Below are 17,334 nucleotides of genomic sequence, written 5' to 3'. Positions count from 1 at the left end.
AGCTAAGCATCAATATTTAGGTAAAAACGATATCGAAACCAAAAGATAAATAAACAGATGAGTCAGCTGATTAGATAAAAACAAATCAAACACAGGGAAGTGAACATCAATAAATATTGTTAACCACATCGCTAAGCAACAGTTTCATAACAATCGAATCGCACGCGAAATATACAATCAAAATAATCAAATGGCAAGTATCATGGGCGTCGCGAGGGGGAGGGGGGGGCAAGCAAAAAAAAAGGTGAAAGGGGCGAAATCATATCGTTGTTAATTTTAAGGGTTGGGGGCAGGGGAAAATGTCCCTGCCCACCCTCAAAAAAATGATCAATCGGGAAAATGCAGGAAATGTAGGGATTGGGGGGGGGGGGGGATATGCTTTGCCCCCCTCTAGAAAGAATCCTGGCGACGCCCATGTCAACTATATGTAAGGCAAAACATGGGTAAATAATAAACCATGCAATGCAGAACAAAATGTATAAAAAAAGCCAGTAAAACAAATTAATTTAAAACAAAATGTTTGAAAGTTATAACAGAAAGAAATAACCAATCAAATAAGTTAGGTAGTGGCGGATTTAAATGGGATGGCTCCTCATACCAAGAGCCTCTGGCGCAAGAGATAATATTGCAGATTGACGTTTTGAAAGATGGCAGACAGCAGTCATCTTCAGATAGCAGGTCATGGTAGTCCCTGAACGTCAAAAGAACCATTCGAATGGGTTGTAATGCCATAATTAATTGAAAATAACATCTTATATGTCTATTTTGTTCCTCTGGTTCCAGATAAATAATAGATGCCGTTTTTCAAGATGGCTACCAGCCGCCATTTTGAATTTTGAGGTCACGATGGTCCGAAACGTAGTGAATACCATTTTAGCAGATTAGTCATGCCAAGACAACGAGAATGCTCTCCACGACAACGCACCAGACGAAAATTTAACTCACTTGCGGCGCCTGAAAGCGGTGTGGTACCCACATACATCGCGCACGCAGATTTTTTTTCGATGTCACCACGTGATGCATACATTTACATAATTAGCGAATTAAAATGGACGACAGCCGTTGGAACTGGCGTTTTTTTTACGGACAAGCCACCGAAATCGTCAAGATTTTTCACATTTTTTTTTGTGGTCTGTTTCAAGTCGATCACTAGGCTTCGTAAATGACTGCTGAATGTATGAGGTATGTAAATGAACTCTGGGTCCTGGGTCTGGGTCATCGCAAAACTTCTGGATCCTGGCTCTCTGCTAGCGTTATAATGCGCACGGCTATTGGTTACCAGCGAAGCAATTAACCCCAGTAGGCTGGTTCCAAATAGTCGACGTTATATAACTGACATACAGATCCTAGTCATTTGATTGGTGGAACTCACATCACATGACATTCGTTATTGCTCCCATTCACGCCGCGGCTCAAAATGTACTATCCGCCCATGGGGAATGGGAAATACTATTCAACAGTTAGGATCGTGACGCGGTATTTGTGTGCAAATGCATGCTGGTGAGCGCGTTCAGCGTTGCGCATAGCGCGTACTGTTCCAAAGAGCCAGCGCTACAGTGTTGGGTTCAAACATTTTCGTGAAAGGGTGGTTTGGAAGAGACAAATACATTTTCCTCCAGTTCTGTATTGAAATAATAGTTCAAATATATCAAATGACAAGGATCTATATGTCAGTTATATAAAACAAATATCGAGTGGCTTTAAATAGTGAAATGGGAGGAATATTATCGCTCGGTAAAATCTGGACTTTTCCAGTTCACTCGGCTTCGCCTCGTGAAATGGAAAAGTCCAGATTTTACCTTGCTGAGCCACTCAATAACTGTATACTAGTAGTACTAGTCAACCACTGTCGACTAGACAGAGTTCGGGCAAACGTTAGTTAACCATTGGTCAACTACAGTCCTTGCGCGAACTTGGCCTGTGATAGCGGTCACTGATCTCTGTATAAAGACTGGATAGCGGCAACCTCGTCCCCAGGGTGTCGAGCAGTACGCGCCCACCACTACCTGCTCTATCTCTCACCCTGGTATTGGATCATTTGCATGTGCAAGATTTTTGAACACGTATGCAAATGAGGAACAGTCTGGTGCCTGGATATGCGTTACACATTAGCGTTTGTTTTTGTATGCAGTGTCTGGAGTAAAAACAGAGTCAATTCGTAGCAGCGCAAGCACGGCGTGAGTTACGAAATAGTAGGGGGGCCAATGTGCAGATTTGGGTTCCCGTCGAAATTTCATGTTAATTTTTGGCAACCATTATAAATGTAATCTTATGAGTCCTGAGAACAAGAAAATTGATGTTGCCATTTTTTCCATTGACCTTTAGTGACCTTGACCTGAGGTCAAAGTTCATGGGTCATTTTCACCTAAAATTTGCCTTTCGGAAGGGTTTGCAAAGATTTTCCAGGCAAGTGAGCACATATTGTATTTGGTTGAGAGTTTCTCCATAATAATAAATGTTATTATTAATGTATTTATGGGTTTTCCTGAAGAAAACATGGGAAAATGTCACTTTTGCCCGAAAAGGGCTGGGTTGTTTTGACCATCTCACGCAGATTCCGGGCCCCCCCCCCCCATGACCTCGGCCATCGAGTGACGAAAAATTATGAAACTTGGTACATGCATAGAACAACATAACATGAACAAACCCAAGAAGTTTCATGACTAAAGTGAAAAAAGTAGGAGTCAATTTCTCAACATAACAGTTTATTAGAATAAACCCATAGCTCTCAGTGCCTACTGGCAACTGAAATTTACAAAAAAGTGTATTTTTTTCGAGGTTTATTTATTCAGGAACTGTGTGGGAAAGGGAACTGGATAGATTGTAAACACATTGCTGTTCCGGACAAAAGGTATATAGGCCTATTTCAAAATGTTCAAAAACATGTACCGGTATAGTCATTGTTTTTTTCCCCTCAAACTTCCTCATTATTTTTTACAAACAATATTAACAATGCTGTGTTTTGCAAGAGTGATTAGTTTAGTCAAGAACAGCCAATGATTTCACAGGTTTGAAAGTAGGGCCTAGTACCAGAAAGCAAGACTTGTCAGACAAAATAAATTTTCTCTCTTTGAGAAAAAAAGGAACACTGAAATCAGGTAAAATTATGGATCCATCATCGTCTCGTTCGAGACTTTCAACAATGGGCGAGAGAAAATAATGCTCAATATAATTTTGCATTAATTTATTGTATTAATTTTACTTGGGATTCATAGGAAATATAGGTAGGCCCTACACACAATTTATTACAAAATTTACTACAATATATTCAGTAACAGAAATGTACGAAGAGATTTAAAGACGAAAATAAAAAAAAATAAAAAAAAACATTGCCGACGATGTCTTTTGATTAACTGTGCTGACTTCTGACAGAAGTACAGGAACGCGGCCCGCAAATATAAAGGTATCAGAACATATACCTAAACGAAACGAAACGAAAGTACGAAAGGAAACGAAAGGAAACGAAAGGAAACGAAACTACGAATAACAAATTAAAAAAATAATAAAGCATGTTTTTTTAATTCAACACCTATCTCCACATTAGACGAATTTCCCGAAACGTGGACGAATCTGAATGCTTTATATTATATTTGCGAATTACACTGGAGACATAATAGGAATTACATTCGAATTCGGAATAAACAATGGAGCCCAACGACGTTCTGGAACGAAATTAAAGTATCTTTCCAAGGAATGCTATATTATACAATTGTTGAAGTAACTGGGAAAACCATAATTAAATATTAATTTTAAAACAAAATCCTCATTTTACGAGCATTCTGTTCAAGTAAGCGTAAATACACAATTACATAATTCATTGCATTTTATTCTGTATAATAATGTTTACACGGCATTGTAACATTTTATTGTGTGGAAATGGCAACATTGAATAAATGTTTCTACTACTACTATTAACAGTCTTTTTCCCGCCGTAAAATAGCTCCAAAATAGTGCCGTATAGCTCCAAAATAGTGCCGACTGATCGGGGGAGTATAATTATGGAGCAAACCGAGGTTTTGATCGCATTTCACAAGTGATTTTGATCTCAGGCATACCCCACCAAAAAACTCTCAATTGCACACTTTGTCAGCCAAAACGATTACTCACAGTATTACCGCATCGTCATTGGTGAAACTGTAATTCAGTCATCCTCCAAGTGCAGAAATCTAGGTGTAATCCTCGACTGCCATCTATCCATGAGCGATCAAGTGTCAGCAATATGTCAAAAACGCAACTTTCACCTGCTAGTGGGGGGCCAATGTACTTCCGTTGGCATGTCATGTTAATTTACGGCAACCATTATAAATGTAATCTTATGAGTCCTGAGAACAAGAAAATTGATGTTGCCATTTTTTCCATTTTCACCTAAAATTTGCCTTTCGGAAGGGTTTGCGAAGATTTTCGAGGCAAGTGAGCACATATTGTATTTGGTTGAGAGTTTCTCCATAATAATAAATGTTACTATTAATGTATTTATGGGTTTTCCTGAAGAAAACATGGGAAAATGTCACTTTTGCCCGAAAAGGGCCGGGTTGTTTTGACCATCTCACGCAGATTCCGCCCCCCCATGACCTCGGCCATCGAGTGACGAAAAATTATGAAACTTGGTACATGCATAGAACAACATAACATGAACAAACCCAAGAAATTTCATGACTATGGGTTAAAGGGTTTTGGAATTACGGCTAATTAATTATTCATAAGCACGTATGGTAATTCAATTGTGTACACTACGTATATGGGGAAATTCAGTTTTGACGGAGGGTAGCGCCGAAAATATTTCGCTGCGCGGCAACCTGTGGTTCGAATTTTATTTTTGGTATCAAAAGATGTGCAAGACTCGAGGCTAAAAAGTCAGGACAGCTCAGGCCGCGAAATAAATAATTTTTTTCAAGAGTATCGCGGAAAAAGTTGAAAGAGGGAAAATCCGCCCCCCCCCCCTTTTAGGGCCTAAATATGACCAACCCTTTAGTGTCTGGCATCTAAATATGAAATGTTGTAAAGTGTCCTCTGCAGTACCACACTCGCACAGGGTGTTTGTCGGTTGAGGAAAATCCCCACTTCTTTTGGTGCGAGCCAATCCAGAGCGGAGGTGATTTAAGCACCTCCAGGTCTTCCATCCTGCATTGGATCCTGCAGGTAAGGCTTCTGCAGGCTTGATTGGCATCTCATGTAGTGGGGGAGACGCCACCAGTCTGGTCAACCCTGGAGGCACACACTTGGGTCTTAATAGCAGGGTTGATCGCTTTCAGGTGACTCACAGTGAAGCACTGCTGTGACTGGTCAAGAACATCGGTCAACGTCTTCCCTTGGGGGACCGTTCCTTTGAAGACGTACTCTACTCTGCCTTTGAATACTACAAAGAAACGATGGTTCTTCAATAGAACACCAATAAACTGGATAAGGGTCAGGTCTGCTGTCATGTCCAGGATCTTCTGAAGGAGTCAGCAACGGTTAACACTGTCAAAAGCAGCTGTAAGATCAACAAAGACAGCGCCGGTGATATATTTTTTCTGATGGAAGCAGTCCTTAATGTACTGAGTGAGGTTTAGAAGCTGTCCCGTTGTAGATTTGCCGGGACGGAAGCCTGCCTGCCTGTTCCTGTATCAGTTGTTTCTCAATGAAGAGGCAAGAAGGTTGAGGAGGAAATATTCCAGCAACTTGAAAGTGTGACTTTGGGACGATAAGTTTTGACATGCATTGGGTCTTTTCCGGGTTTTAGGAGGGCGATGACCTTCGACTTTTGCCACACTTTAGGTATTGTTTGTGTGGCGAGGCAGGTGTTGATGAGCTGGAGTAACCAATTTCAGTCATGGCAATGCTGTGTTCATAATAATCTGGCACCAGACATTTGGATGGTCTGGTTCCCAGACTTTCAGTCATGGTAATGCCGTGTTCAAAATAATTTGGCACCAGACATTTGGATGGTCTGGTTCCCAGACTCACACAATGTGGCATCAGACATTTACTTCAAAGGAACGTTGGTCAAATTGACAAACTTTGACATAATCGTTGCCAAAGAGATGGTCTGGTTCCCAGGCTTTCAGTCATGCTAATGCTGTGTTCATAAACAATTTGGCACCAGATTTTTTGATAGTCTGGTTCCTAAACTTTCAGTCATGCCACTGCTATATCATGGAATGTGGCATCAAACTTTTACTCCAGATTCGCAATAAGGATATAGACACACCAGCCAATGCCTTGGTATATGAATTCTTGCCAAAATAATGTTACATTTGTGAAATATATCTGGTCTGCAAAGATGCACTCTCTTTACTTTTCAACAAATTCATGTTGTTTTTGTCCTAAAAAATCTTCGACTAGTATTTTTCATTTTCACAAATAATCAGTTTTCTATGTTTTGGTCATCTGCACCCAAAAAAGCTGTAATTTTGCATTGTCCGAGTAGACTGGTTCCGGATTCCTATGTTATCGCTTCTAATAGGAGGTGGGAACCAGCCTGACGCCCCAACCATGGCATCTGAACTAATTCCCCAACTATTGTTGGGACTGGTCGGGTCTGTCCCGTAGTAGGGCCTTAACGTCCCTACTTTGAAACACTGTGGATAGCACCAACGATCTTTTCCAACATGCACAGCTTGTCCTCGATCCTCATAGGGGGCGCAAACTGAGCTTGTCGTCTCCACTTCTGGGTGACCTCCAGGGCAAAGGTCGGGTTGCTAGGCGACAAGCAGAGAACGGCTTCCGCGGTGAAAACCTGCACTGTCCATGGAACTGCAACAATTGAAACAATTTAAAAACGGATGAGTGTTAATTACTCGACAGACACATCAACTTGAAATAGTGGTCTTAATAGTGCTGTAGACTCCGCGTGCACAAGTACCCCCTCAATGGTTTACAAAGGGACAGTTGGGGAGACTGTTCCCCCCCCCCCCTTAAAAATATGGGAACCAGTAGCTAGCTCCCATTTAAAGCCATTGATTGGATCACCTCTGTGCGCACTCACCATGATTGTTTATTTTCAAATCGCCATTTACCTCTGCGCATGGACGGTGATTGAACACACGATTATCAAAAAATTCACTCTTGTCTTACCACAAAAAGTATGTGACAATCAGTGTCCATGTGAAGGCAATTTTTCAAGCATTTCATGATCCGATGCATAGGTTATAAATATTGAAGAGTAATTTCTCTCTCTTTATTGATACACAACCTTTACGTCATACATCCTAAAGAGATTAGTTCTTCCCAGCGCCCTGTTTGGGCAGTGGGTATGAGTGTAGCTTCACACACGGAGTTGTCGCAATGCACTGTCTACTATTGATGCACTGTCTACTATTGATGCACTGTCTACTATTGATGCAAGTTCTGCGTATTTTCTAATTAACACTTACCACTGGCCGAGGGTTGCTGCAAGACGGCCGCCAACATCTTGAGGAGTTCGCACACAGACTCTTTGTGACTGTCCAGTCCTAAACCGGCAACATCTCCTGAAAAAAAGTTCAGTAACAAAAACAGGACAAGCTAAGTCTAGTAAAGCTGGTCCCAGAGCACACAAAAGTTTTATTCAATTGATTCAGAATGGCTCTTCTCTGGGAGTCTTTTCATGCATCTGGTTTAAACACAGTGGGCCGGATGCAACCCTTTCATTAGTGTTACTGGGTAATCATATACAATAGCACTGCCCGATTCACAGGCAACGGTCGGTGGGATAGGCACAAAGAGGACGCGGCAGTCTTGCGGTTGCCAAGGCGTTTCATCGTACATTGCTAAGGCAATTTTATCCGATTACGTAACTGGACGCCACACACCAAAGAAGTGAAATGATTGCACCCAATAAAACATCGCTTTTTGAACGTTCTGTTTTTGAAAAAAAAAAACATGCTTAGTATGATTTAAATGTTAAATTCTAATAGTAGAACAAATCCTACACTTCATGTCAGTTCCAAAAAATTGTTGTTATTGATGCAGAACCTTCAATACTAGTTGCTGGTAAAACATAGCTGCCAACATTTCAAAATCCCAATTAGTAATCAACCTGCGCGGTCATTTTCAACTGCTTGTTTTATCAAAAGCTTTACCAACATCGAGTACAGGTACATGGTTTACATGTACACATACATGTGCATACCCTTCTTGTTGTGAATAATAATGTAATGTAGGCCAAAAGATAATAAAAAAAATAATAATAAAAAAAAAAAAAAAATTTGTAATTAATTTTTTTAATTAATTTTTTTTAATGTCTAATATTTGTTTGTTGGAGTCAAATAAATAACAACAATAATAAAATGTGCGCATATTTTTTTTGAGATGCATGCTATCGATGTGGAGTTTCGAGTTTCGAGTTTCTATCAATGTTTTTACACACAATGATTTAGGGCCACCGTCATGACCGTATGCAATAGAAATATCCCGCCAACATACCTTGCAAACGCATGCTGATTTATCTTTTCTGGACGTTGTGACAAACTCAAACTGTAATACCAATTATTCCAACCATACTCTTATTAAATTCCATGATTAAATTCTTGCGCTGATGGGTCTCAACGCGGCAATAAGCGACCAACTGTGCTCACGATCGTCACTGAAAAGTACTCACATACAGTACACACAACCACACATCCACGAGATGCACACAAATGACACACCATTGAAAAATAGTTTTAGTCTGGTCCTCAAGTACTCCACTGCGCACACTGCATTGATGTCTATCAGGTGCTTGACTGCATTCTTATTAGACTTGTCACCAGTCCATCCATTATCGCGACATTTTGCCAGAAGTTTTCGGTCAAAAACGATACTTTACAAGTATTTTTTTTTTCAGGAGGTAGAAAATGGGAAATTCGTAATGTTTTAGTGGCAAATCGTATTTTCGTAATTTAACAAACAATTCGTAATAATTACGAAAAATTAGTAACAGTTGGCAGCTATGGTAAAAGATAGCTAATAGTCGTGGAAATCTTTTGAAAAGGTCCCCAAATCGATTTAATTATATTTACTTATATTTACAAATTTCAGCTTCATCTGTTGTTGCAGATGCTTGTGTTACACTTTCTACTATCACCAAGGTAAGTTTCGCCTCAGATTTTTGCCAAGCAAAACAACACGGGGTCTTCAGGTACGTTACCACGGCCGATTTAGCCAAAATGATTTGGTCAATTTGGCTTGCAACGGTGATGTAGCGTGTTATTAGCATATTTATTAGCATGACTCAGCTTGACTTACCGTGGGTCTCGTATATGGACCAATGTAAGCACACCATAGGCTTGGAACGATTCACAGATATTGAAAATACCATTTGTTACGGCTTTGAAAAATGGACACACCCCAAACTATTTTTACAATTTTAATGAAAAATACTGAACACATCGAAACAATTTTTTGGGATCATTATAAGGGAAACAAACTCCAAAAGTGGCATGATGATACGGTCTTCAAAACAGGAGAAATTGATGTTGAAAGCTTTTGCCCGCGAACATCAAAAGGTCTGTGTAACGGTAATTTGATCTTGGTTTTATTCAAAATAAAGTGTTATGTAAGTGGACAAATCGGCCGTAGCAACCACAAGACTGCTAGCCTGGCTCTCTTATTAAACTTATTTAAGAATCTGAGTAAGAAAAAAACTGTATAAGAATCAGATTACCCACCGATAACTTTCATAGCAGCACAGGCAGAGGCGTCAGCGGGTGACTGCACGCAGTGGCCGATTCCGGTTGGCACCGGTTTGTTCTGGCCTGATCCGGTTTGAGGACCGGTTGCTGCATGGGCGGCTTGTTGTACTTGGTGGCTCCAGGCCTTGAGGATCGGCCAGAGTTTTTCCCGAATGAGATGATTGTTGGTCCACTGCCAGCCCAGGTGATACGCTAGCAACTCCAGGGCTTTCACAATTTCGTAGGATTTTGGAGTCAGGGCTTGAGTAGGAGATCCTGGGTAAAAAATGAAATTAAAGGGCCATTACGGCCTGAAATCCCGGAAGATTTCATGTTTTGGATTGTTTACCTAAACTATTTAAAAGGTCTGGTTGAAAGGAAACTGACCTTACGTCATACCGTTACCAAGAAAAGATGGGAAAACCCCGGTTGTTTACATCGGACTCAATGCATGCATGTGCATGACTACATGCAGGTTCAACCAATAAAACGGTAAAAGGCACTGGATTTCATGGAAGTCCAAATTTCACGTGACACTGGAAAAGTGTTTAAGACCAGCCAACCATGTCTTTATCATCCGTTTAAGACCGGCCATGTGGCAGGTTCTTGACCAATGGGAACGGGTAAACTGTCTTAGGTATTTATGAATGTCCCTTTAATAATAGCAGGGCAATTCCACCGAAAAGTGGACATGGCTGAAAAGTGGAAAAGCTATGAAATCTTCAGAACTACAAGCATTGTCGAGCGAGGGCGCGAGTTGCAAATGCGACAGCTGTTTCCTGTACCATGCATTTATCGTCTGGGGGCCACGTGCACTGATCTCTATTCAGGATCTACGGCACAGGAAACAGCCGTCACATTTGCAACTCGCACCCTCGCTCGACAAGCAATTTGCATAAACGCGACGTCACAGCTTGAGGTCATCTCTTGTCACATTCAAAATGGCTGCCATCACCGGACGTTTCACGAGTGCATAATTATGGGCTCCAGAAAGATTCAAGAATATCTCGGAAAATTGAACATCATTACACCTAAGCATCCCAGAAGTGATAGATGGGACATCGTAGAATACAACCATATGTAAGAAATTCCCTGCAAATTTTATGAAAACGTCCTCAGTAGTGCGCGGACCACGGTGTGTGGCCTTAGGTTCAGCGCAGCATACCGCGGCCACACTAGTGGGACTAGGGTTAATATATTTCTGAAATGAGAAGGCGCAGACGGAGGAAGCCTTCTGATTTCAGAAGTAGGGTTAGTACAGCCCCACTAGTGTGGCCACGATATTGCTGCAATTATGTACAGTGAAGCAATACTAAGGCCACACAAGTGGGGCTAGGGTTAGTATATAGACCCGTGAACTTGGCGTTGTATACAACGCCACGCGCTTCCCTCGCATAAATACAAGCGAAATCATTATATCTTTTGATCCGCTACATATAAACCTCGTATAATTTTGCCCATAGGTAAATCACTTACTTGTTAGGCTTCCTGTGAATTTAAGCGAGTGTTGGATCTGTCATTGTCAAGAAATTCGAAGTAAAATACGGCACAACTTTGTCACAACGAATGTTTTCAAAATGATCAGAAAATCAAAGACAGGCATGACACTCTGGTACCCCGAGTTTCGCATGCGCAAAACGGTAGGAGTCCCACCAGTGGGTACCCGACGAACAGTCTTACATGGCAGGATGACCGTAATACCATGTAAAATTCTGCTAAACATGCTAAATCCACTTCGAAAGTCTGCCAATCGCCCTGTATATATTGCTGTTCCATTGTGTAAGGGTTTGTTTCAGGGATCTTTCAAAATACAAAGGTTTTTCAAACCAAATGTGCCCATATTTTTCCTGATCTTTTGATTGTCCTTAATTCATGTAATTTATCTGCATAATTCTGCCGAAAAAAATATTCTGCTTGATTTTCTGTACAACTCATTTTTGTATGCAAATATTCCGTCAAATGTAGCCAAAATTCGGCTAGAACGGTCACTCGATCATAGTAACCGTGCCTGTGGATCACAATACTAATAATAGAGTGTTTTTACTATAGGCCTAGATTGAAGCGTAGCAATGTCATGAATGTATATAGCCACGTTCACGGGTCTAGGGTTAGTACTACTAGGCCTACAAATGGTACAACAAAAGTGAAACGGGACAAAAACAAAAGAAACGAACAAAGGAAAAGAAAAACTCGTGGAGAAGGAATTTTTGATGGGGGTGGGTAGACAAAATACGACATTTGCTTTGTATAGCTATAGGGCCTACGCGTAACTCACCAGTAAAGAATTTTCAGAGAAGGACCGCTAAATTGTGAAAGTTTCATCGCTGGCCGTTCATTTGGCGTGGCCTCTGTCTGCGTTAATTCCCGTGGGAAAAGTTCCATACTCGGATGTCAATTTATCTGCTGCCAAACATATTTATTGTCACCTCACCTTGTCATTTGAACCAAAAGAAATCCAGGAAGCTGTGTAAAGGTGAAAAAAATGTACTCAAAATGTGTTTTTAGAGCACATTTTGGATGCATACGTCGTGCAGAACTAACTTGAAGCAGCCGGTCAAAACTGATTGTAGTGGCTGAAAAGACATGGGTACGTTATACACGTGACATCAACAACCATGACGTCGCATGAGCCTGCCAATGATAGTTCAATACGTCATTATGAATATTTATTTTCTCATGAATATTTAGTTTATTTCAATGGATACTTCAAATACGTCCAAAGATTGATGATTGCAACAGCGATCGTGCGCGGCCTAGCGGTTAAGAGTCTCGTGTATCAAGCAAGCGCCAGAGGTTCGAATCCCGATGAAGTAACTGACTGATTAATAAATAGAAATTAAGGAAAGGAGAGGGTGAGAGTAGAGGAGGGAAAGTGGAGGAATAACCATAAAAGATGTAACTTTTGGCGCTAGAAAATTAATTGAAAAAAGTGACGTCCGAGTATGGAATTTTTTCCAGGTTTTCTCACATTACGGGAATTAACGCAGACAGAGGCCACGCCAAATGAACGGCCAGCGATGAAACTTTCACCATTTAGCGGTCCTTCTCTGAAAATTCTTTACTGGTGAGTTACGTGTAGGCCCTATACTAAAGCGAATGTCGTATTTTGTCTACCCACCCCCATCAAAAATTCCTTCTCCACGAGTTTTTCTTTTCCTTTGTTCGTTTCTTTTGTTTTTGTCCCGTTTCACTTTTGTTGTACCATTTGTAGGCCTAGTAGTACTAACCCTAGACCCGTGAACGTGGCTGGTGCTACGCTTCAATCTAGGGCCACTAGGCCTATAGTAAAAACACTCTATAGTATTATTAGTATTGTGATCCACAGGCACGGTTACTGTGATCGAGTGACCGTTCTAGCCGAATTTTGGCTACATTTGATGGAATATTTGCATACAAAAATGAGTTGTACAGAAAATCAAGCAGAATATTTTTTCGGCAGAATTATGCAGATAAATTACATGAATTAAGGACAATCAAAAAGATCAGGAAAAATATGGGCACATTTGGTTTGAAAAACCTTTGTATTTTGAAAGATCCCTGAAACAAACCCTTACAATATGGAACAGCAATATATACTGGGCGATTGGCAGACTTTCGAAGTGGATTTAGCATGTTTAGCAGAATTTTACATGGTATTACGGTCATCCTGCCATGTAAGACTGTTAGCCGGGTACCCACTGGTGGGACTCCTACCGTTTTGCGCATGCGAAACTCGGGGTACCAGAGTGTCATGCCTGTCTTTGATTTTCTGATCATTTTGAAAACATTCGTTGTGACAAAGTTGTGCCGTATTTTACTTCGAATTTCTTGACAATGACAGATTCAACACTCGCGTAAATTCACAGGAAGCCTAACAAGTAAGTGATTTACCTATGGGCAAAATTATACGAGGTTTATATGTAGCGGATCAAAAGATATAATGATTTTGCTTGTATTTATGCGAGGGAAGCGCGTGGCGTTGTATACAACGCCAAGTTCACGGGTCTATATACTAACCCTAGCCCCACTTGTGTGGCCTTAGTATTGCTTCACTGTACATATGTGCAGCAATATAGTGGCCACACTAGTGGGGCTATTATAACCCTACTTCTGAAATCAGAAGGCTTCCTCCGTCTGCGCCTTCTCTTTTCAGAAATATATTAACCCTAGCCCCACTAGTGTGGCCGCGGTATGCTGCGCTGAACCTAAGGCCACACACCGTGGTCCACGCACTACTGAGGACGTTTTCGTAAAATTGGCAGGGAATTTCTTACATATGGTTGTATTCTACGATGTCCCATCTATCACTTCTGGGATGCTTAGGTGTAATGATGTTCAATTTTCCGAGATATTCTTGAATCTTTCTGGAGCCCATAATTATGCACTCGTGAAACGTCCGGTGATGGCAGCCATTTTGAATGTGACAAGAGATGACCTCAAGCTGTGACGTCGCGTTTATGCAAATTGCTTGTCGAGCGAGGGCGCGAGTTGCAAATGTGACGGCTGTTTCCTGTGCCGTAGATCCTAAATAGAGATCAGTGCACGTGGCCCCTAGACGATAAATGCATGGTACAGGAAACAGCTGTCGCATTTGCAACTCGCGCCCTCGCTCAACAATGCTTGTAGTTCTGAAGATTTCATAGCTTTTCCACTTTTCAGCCATGTCCACTTTTCGGTGGAATTGCCCTGCTATTATTAAAGGGACATTCATAAATACCTAAGACAGTTTACCCGTTCCCATTGGTCAAGAACCTTCCACATGGCCGGTCTTAAACGGATGATAAAGACATGGTTGGCTGGTCTTAAACACTTTTCCAGTGTCACGTGAAATTTGTACTTCCCTGAAATCCAGTGCCTTTTACCGTTTTATTGGTTGAACCTGCACTCAATGCACATGCATGCATTGAGTCCGATGTAAACGACCAGGGTTTTCCCATCTTTTCTTGGTAACGGTATGACGTTAGGTCAGTTTCCTTTCAACCAGACCTTTTAAATAGTTTAAGTAAACAATCCAAAACATGAAATTTTCCGGGATTTCAGGCCGTAATGCCCTTTAATTTCATTTTTTTCCCAGGATCTCCTACTCAAGCGTTGACCCCAAAGTCCTACGAAATTGTGAAGGCCCTGGAGTTGCTGGCTTACCACCTGGGCTGGCAGTGGACCAACAATCATCTCATTCGGGAAAAACTCTGGCCGATCCTCAAGGCCTGGAGCCACCAAGTGCAAGCCGCCCATGCAGCAACCGGTCCCCAAACCGGATCAGGCCAGAACAAACCGGCGCCAACCGGAATCGGCCACTGCGTGCAGTCACCCGCTGACGCCTCTGCCTGTGCTGCTATGAAAGTTATCGGTGGGTTATCTGATCCCTTTTACAGCGTTTTTCCTTATTCCAATTCTGCATAGTGAATGTCAGATCCTTCAGAGGAATTATGAATTAGAACTCCGAATAAAGTTATTTGCCTGCAAATTTGTTATTTTCAATGTGGAAAATAACACCAGGCCGTCTCGAAAACCATATTACATATTAAAAAAATTTTTTAAAAAATTTACCTCATAATTTTCATTTTTTTGCCCCCATTAAAAACTACAAAATGCCTTGTCAGAAGTTTTCTAAACTATTATTGAAATTTTACTTGAGGTCTCACAGATTTGGTTCTTGAAAAAAAAATATACATTGTATGCGCAATATGTTTTCATATTGGATATTTGCATCGAAGTAGTAAGTTTACTTTTTTGCTGGCGCCCTCGTTGTACCTATCTGACTGACTGACTGACTGACTGTTGCTTTTGAATTGGGCAGTGCTGTTGTATAGGATTACCCAGTAACACAAATGAAAGGGTCAAATCTGGCCCATCGTGTGTAAACGAGATGCATGAAAAGCAGGGGCGAGATTTCTCTGGATTTGTTTCAGGATTTTCGGAAAGTTGGTGAGCTGTCTTCCTAATCCCAGACTTCCAGTGTTTTCTGTTTCATCACGCGATGAATTGCAAAAATTGAAAAAATTGCCAAATTTTCTGCCCCTGTTTTTGTAGCCTTTAAACATGTACGTGTGCATGCATAAAAAATGGGTGTAATAATTTTAATGTTGTTTATAATAAGCATGGTACTTATACATGTAGTTACATGTACAAAGTATTGTACATAAAATGTACATGTATATGCACACATACATAATATCACACATACATAATATCGTTTTGTCGGTGCAACAAGGGCGTATTTCCTAAAATGGCGTGTGACCCATGAACGTGACACGTGAGTTTTCAATGTCAAGGTTGTGTCTCGCTTAAAATAAACGGGATTTACACACAAAGTCAATTGATGTCGCGATACGCGAGTTACGACCTTGTTGCACAAAGCGTATTCGTGCGAGAGACGACCTTGTTGCAGAATCGAGTTACGACCTTGTTGCACTGACGTGGCGATATGTACACATGCATGTACATAATAAATGTACATGCATGTACATATACAATAATACATGCATGATATACATGTCAACCGAAGTTTGTGGATTTTTCATTGATGTCAGGTCTCACCCCTGGAAAAAACTTTCAGTGAAAAGGTATTCTGAACCAATGGAATAAAATGTCTGCAGGCTGTGGGGAGCAGCTTTACAAGGCTTACACTTACTTTGTCTTTTTTACTGAACATTTTTCAGGAGATGTTGCTGCTTTAGGATTGGACAGTCACAAAGAGTCTGTGTGCGAGCTCCTCAAGATGTTGGCGGCCGTCTTACAACAACCCTCGGCCAGTGGTAAGTGTTGATTAGAAAATACGCAGGGCTACACCATGGACCGGTACATGAACAGTAGGTGGGCTTCGTGATGACTCGTTCGAGCTCCGTGTGTGAGGGTTAGGTGATGTTTAGGTCCTCACCATTGTTGGTACTGATACAAAATTCCTCTCTTCTTGAGAACGACAGCATACCAGGCTCAACGATTTTGCAGGATGTTTCGTACTGTTTTGTACGTACAATATCAAGTGGTTTATTTCCTAATATTTTTTTTGCAGTTTAATTTTTGAGTATTTGCAAATGATCTTGTATGTCTGTAATTTTGATTCCGCATAAGCTTATAGCAAGTCACCGTGTCTGTCGAGTAATCAACCATCCACTTTTGAATTGTTTCAACTTGTTGCAGTTCCCTGGACAGTGCAGGTTTTCACCGCGGAAGCCGTTCTCTGCTTGTCACCCAGCAACCCGACCTTTGCCCTGGAGGTCACCCAGAAGTGGAGACGACAAGCTCAGTTTGCGCCCCCGTTGAGGATCGAGGACAAGCTGTGCATGTTGGAAAAGGTCGTTGGTGCTATCCACAATGTTTCAAAGTAGGGACGTTAAGGCCCTACTACGGGACAGACCCGACCAGTCCCAACAATAGTTGGGGAATTTGTTCAGATACCATGGTTCGGGCGTCCGGCTGGTTCCTACCTCCTATTAGAAGCGATAACATAGGAATCCGGAACCAGTCTACTCGGACAATGCAAAATTACAGCTTTTTTGGGTGCAGATGACCAAAACTTAGAAAACTAATTATTTGTGAAAATGAAAAATACAAGTTGAAGATTTGTTAGGACAAAAACAACATGAATTTGTTGAAAAGTAAAGACAGTGCATCTTTGCAGACCAGATATATTTCACAAATGTAACATTATTTTGGCAAGAATTCATATACCGAGGCATTGGCTGGTGTGTCTATATCCTTATTGCGAATCTGGAGTAAAAGTTTGATGCCACATTCCATG

At 41.2% G+C, this 17,334-nt stretch overlaps 1 protein-coding gene across 1 annotated transcript; it reads right to left on the bottom strand.

Annotated features, from left to right (window-relative positions):
- Positions 1–4,952: 4,952 nt before the first annotated feature.
- LOC119725008 (little elongation complex subunit 1-like) lies at positions 4,953–14,825 on the bottom strand. The gene is made up of 4 exons (XM_038196372.1): positions 14,675–14,825; positions 9,609–9,887; positions 7,356–7,451; positions 4,953–6,735 (listed from the first exon to the last, which is right to left on the bottom strand). Exons 1-4 carry the CDS (start codon positions 14,823–14,825, stop codon positions 6,548–6,550), a joined length of 714 nt encoding a protein of 237 aa, XP_038052300.1. The 3' UTR covers positions 4,953–6,547.
- Between the last annotated feature and the right edge of the window lie 2,509 nt (positions 14,826–17,334).

Source organism: Patiria miniata, unplaced genomic scaffold, assembly GCF_015706575.1.
Source record: "Patiria miniata isolate m_02_andy unplaced genomic scaffold, ASM1570657v1 HiC_scaffold_18, whole genome shotgun sequence".
In the NCBI taxonomy this organism is placed as follows: Eukaryota; Metazoa; Echinodermata; class Asteroidea; order Valvatida; family Asterinidae; genus Patiria; species Patiria miniata.
The sequence above is the reverse complement of the archived record's forward strand: the minus strand, read 5'-3'. Positions and strand labels throughout refer to the sequence as shown.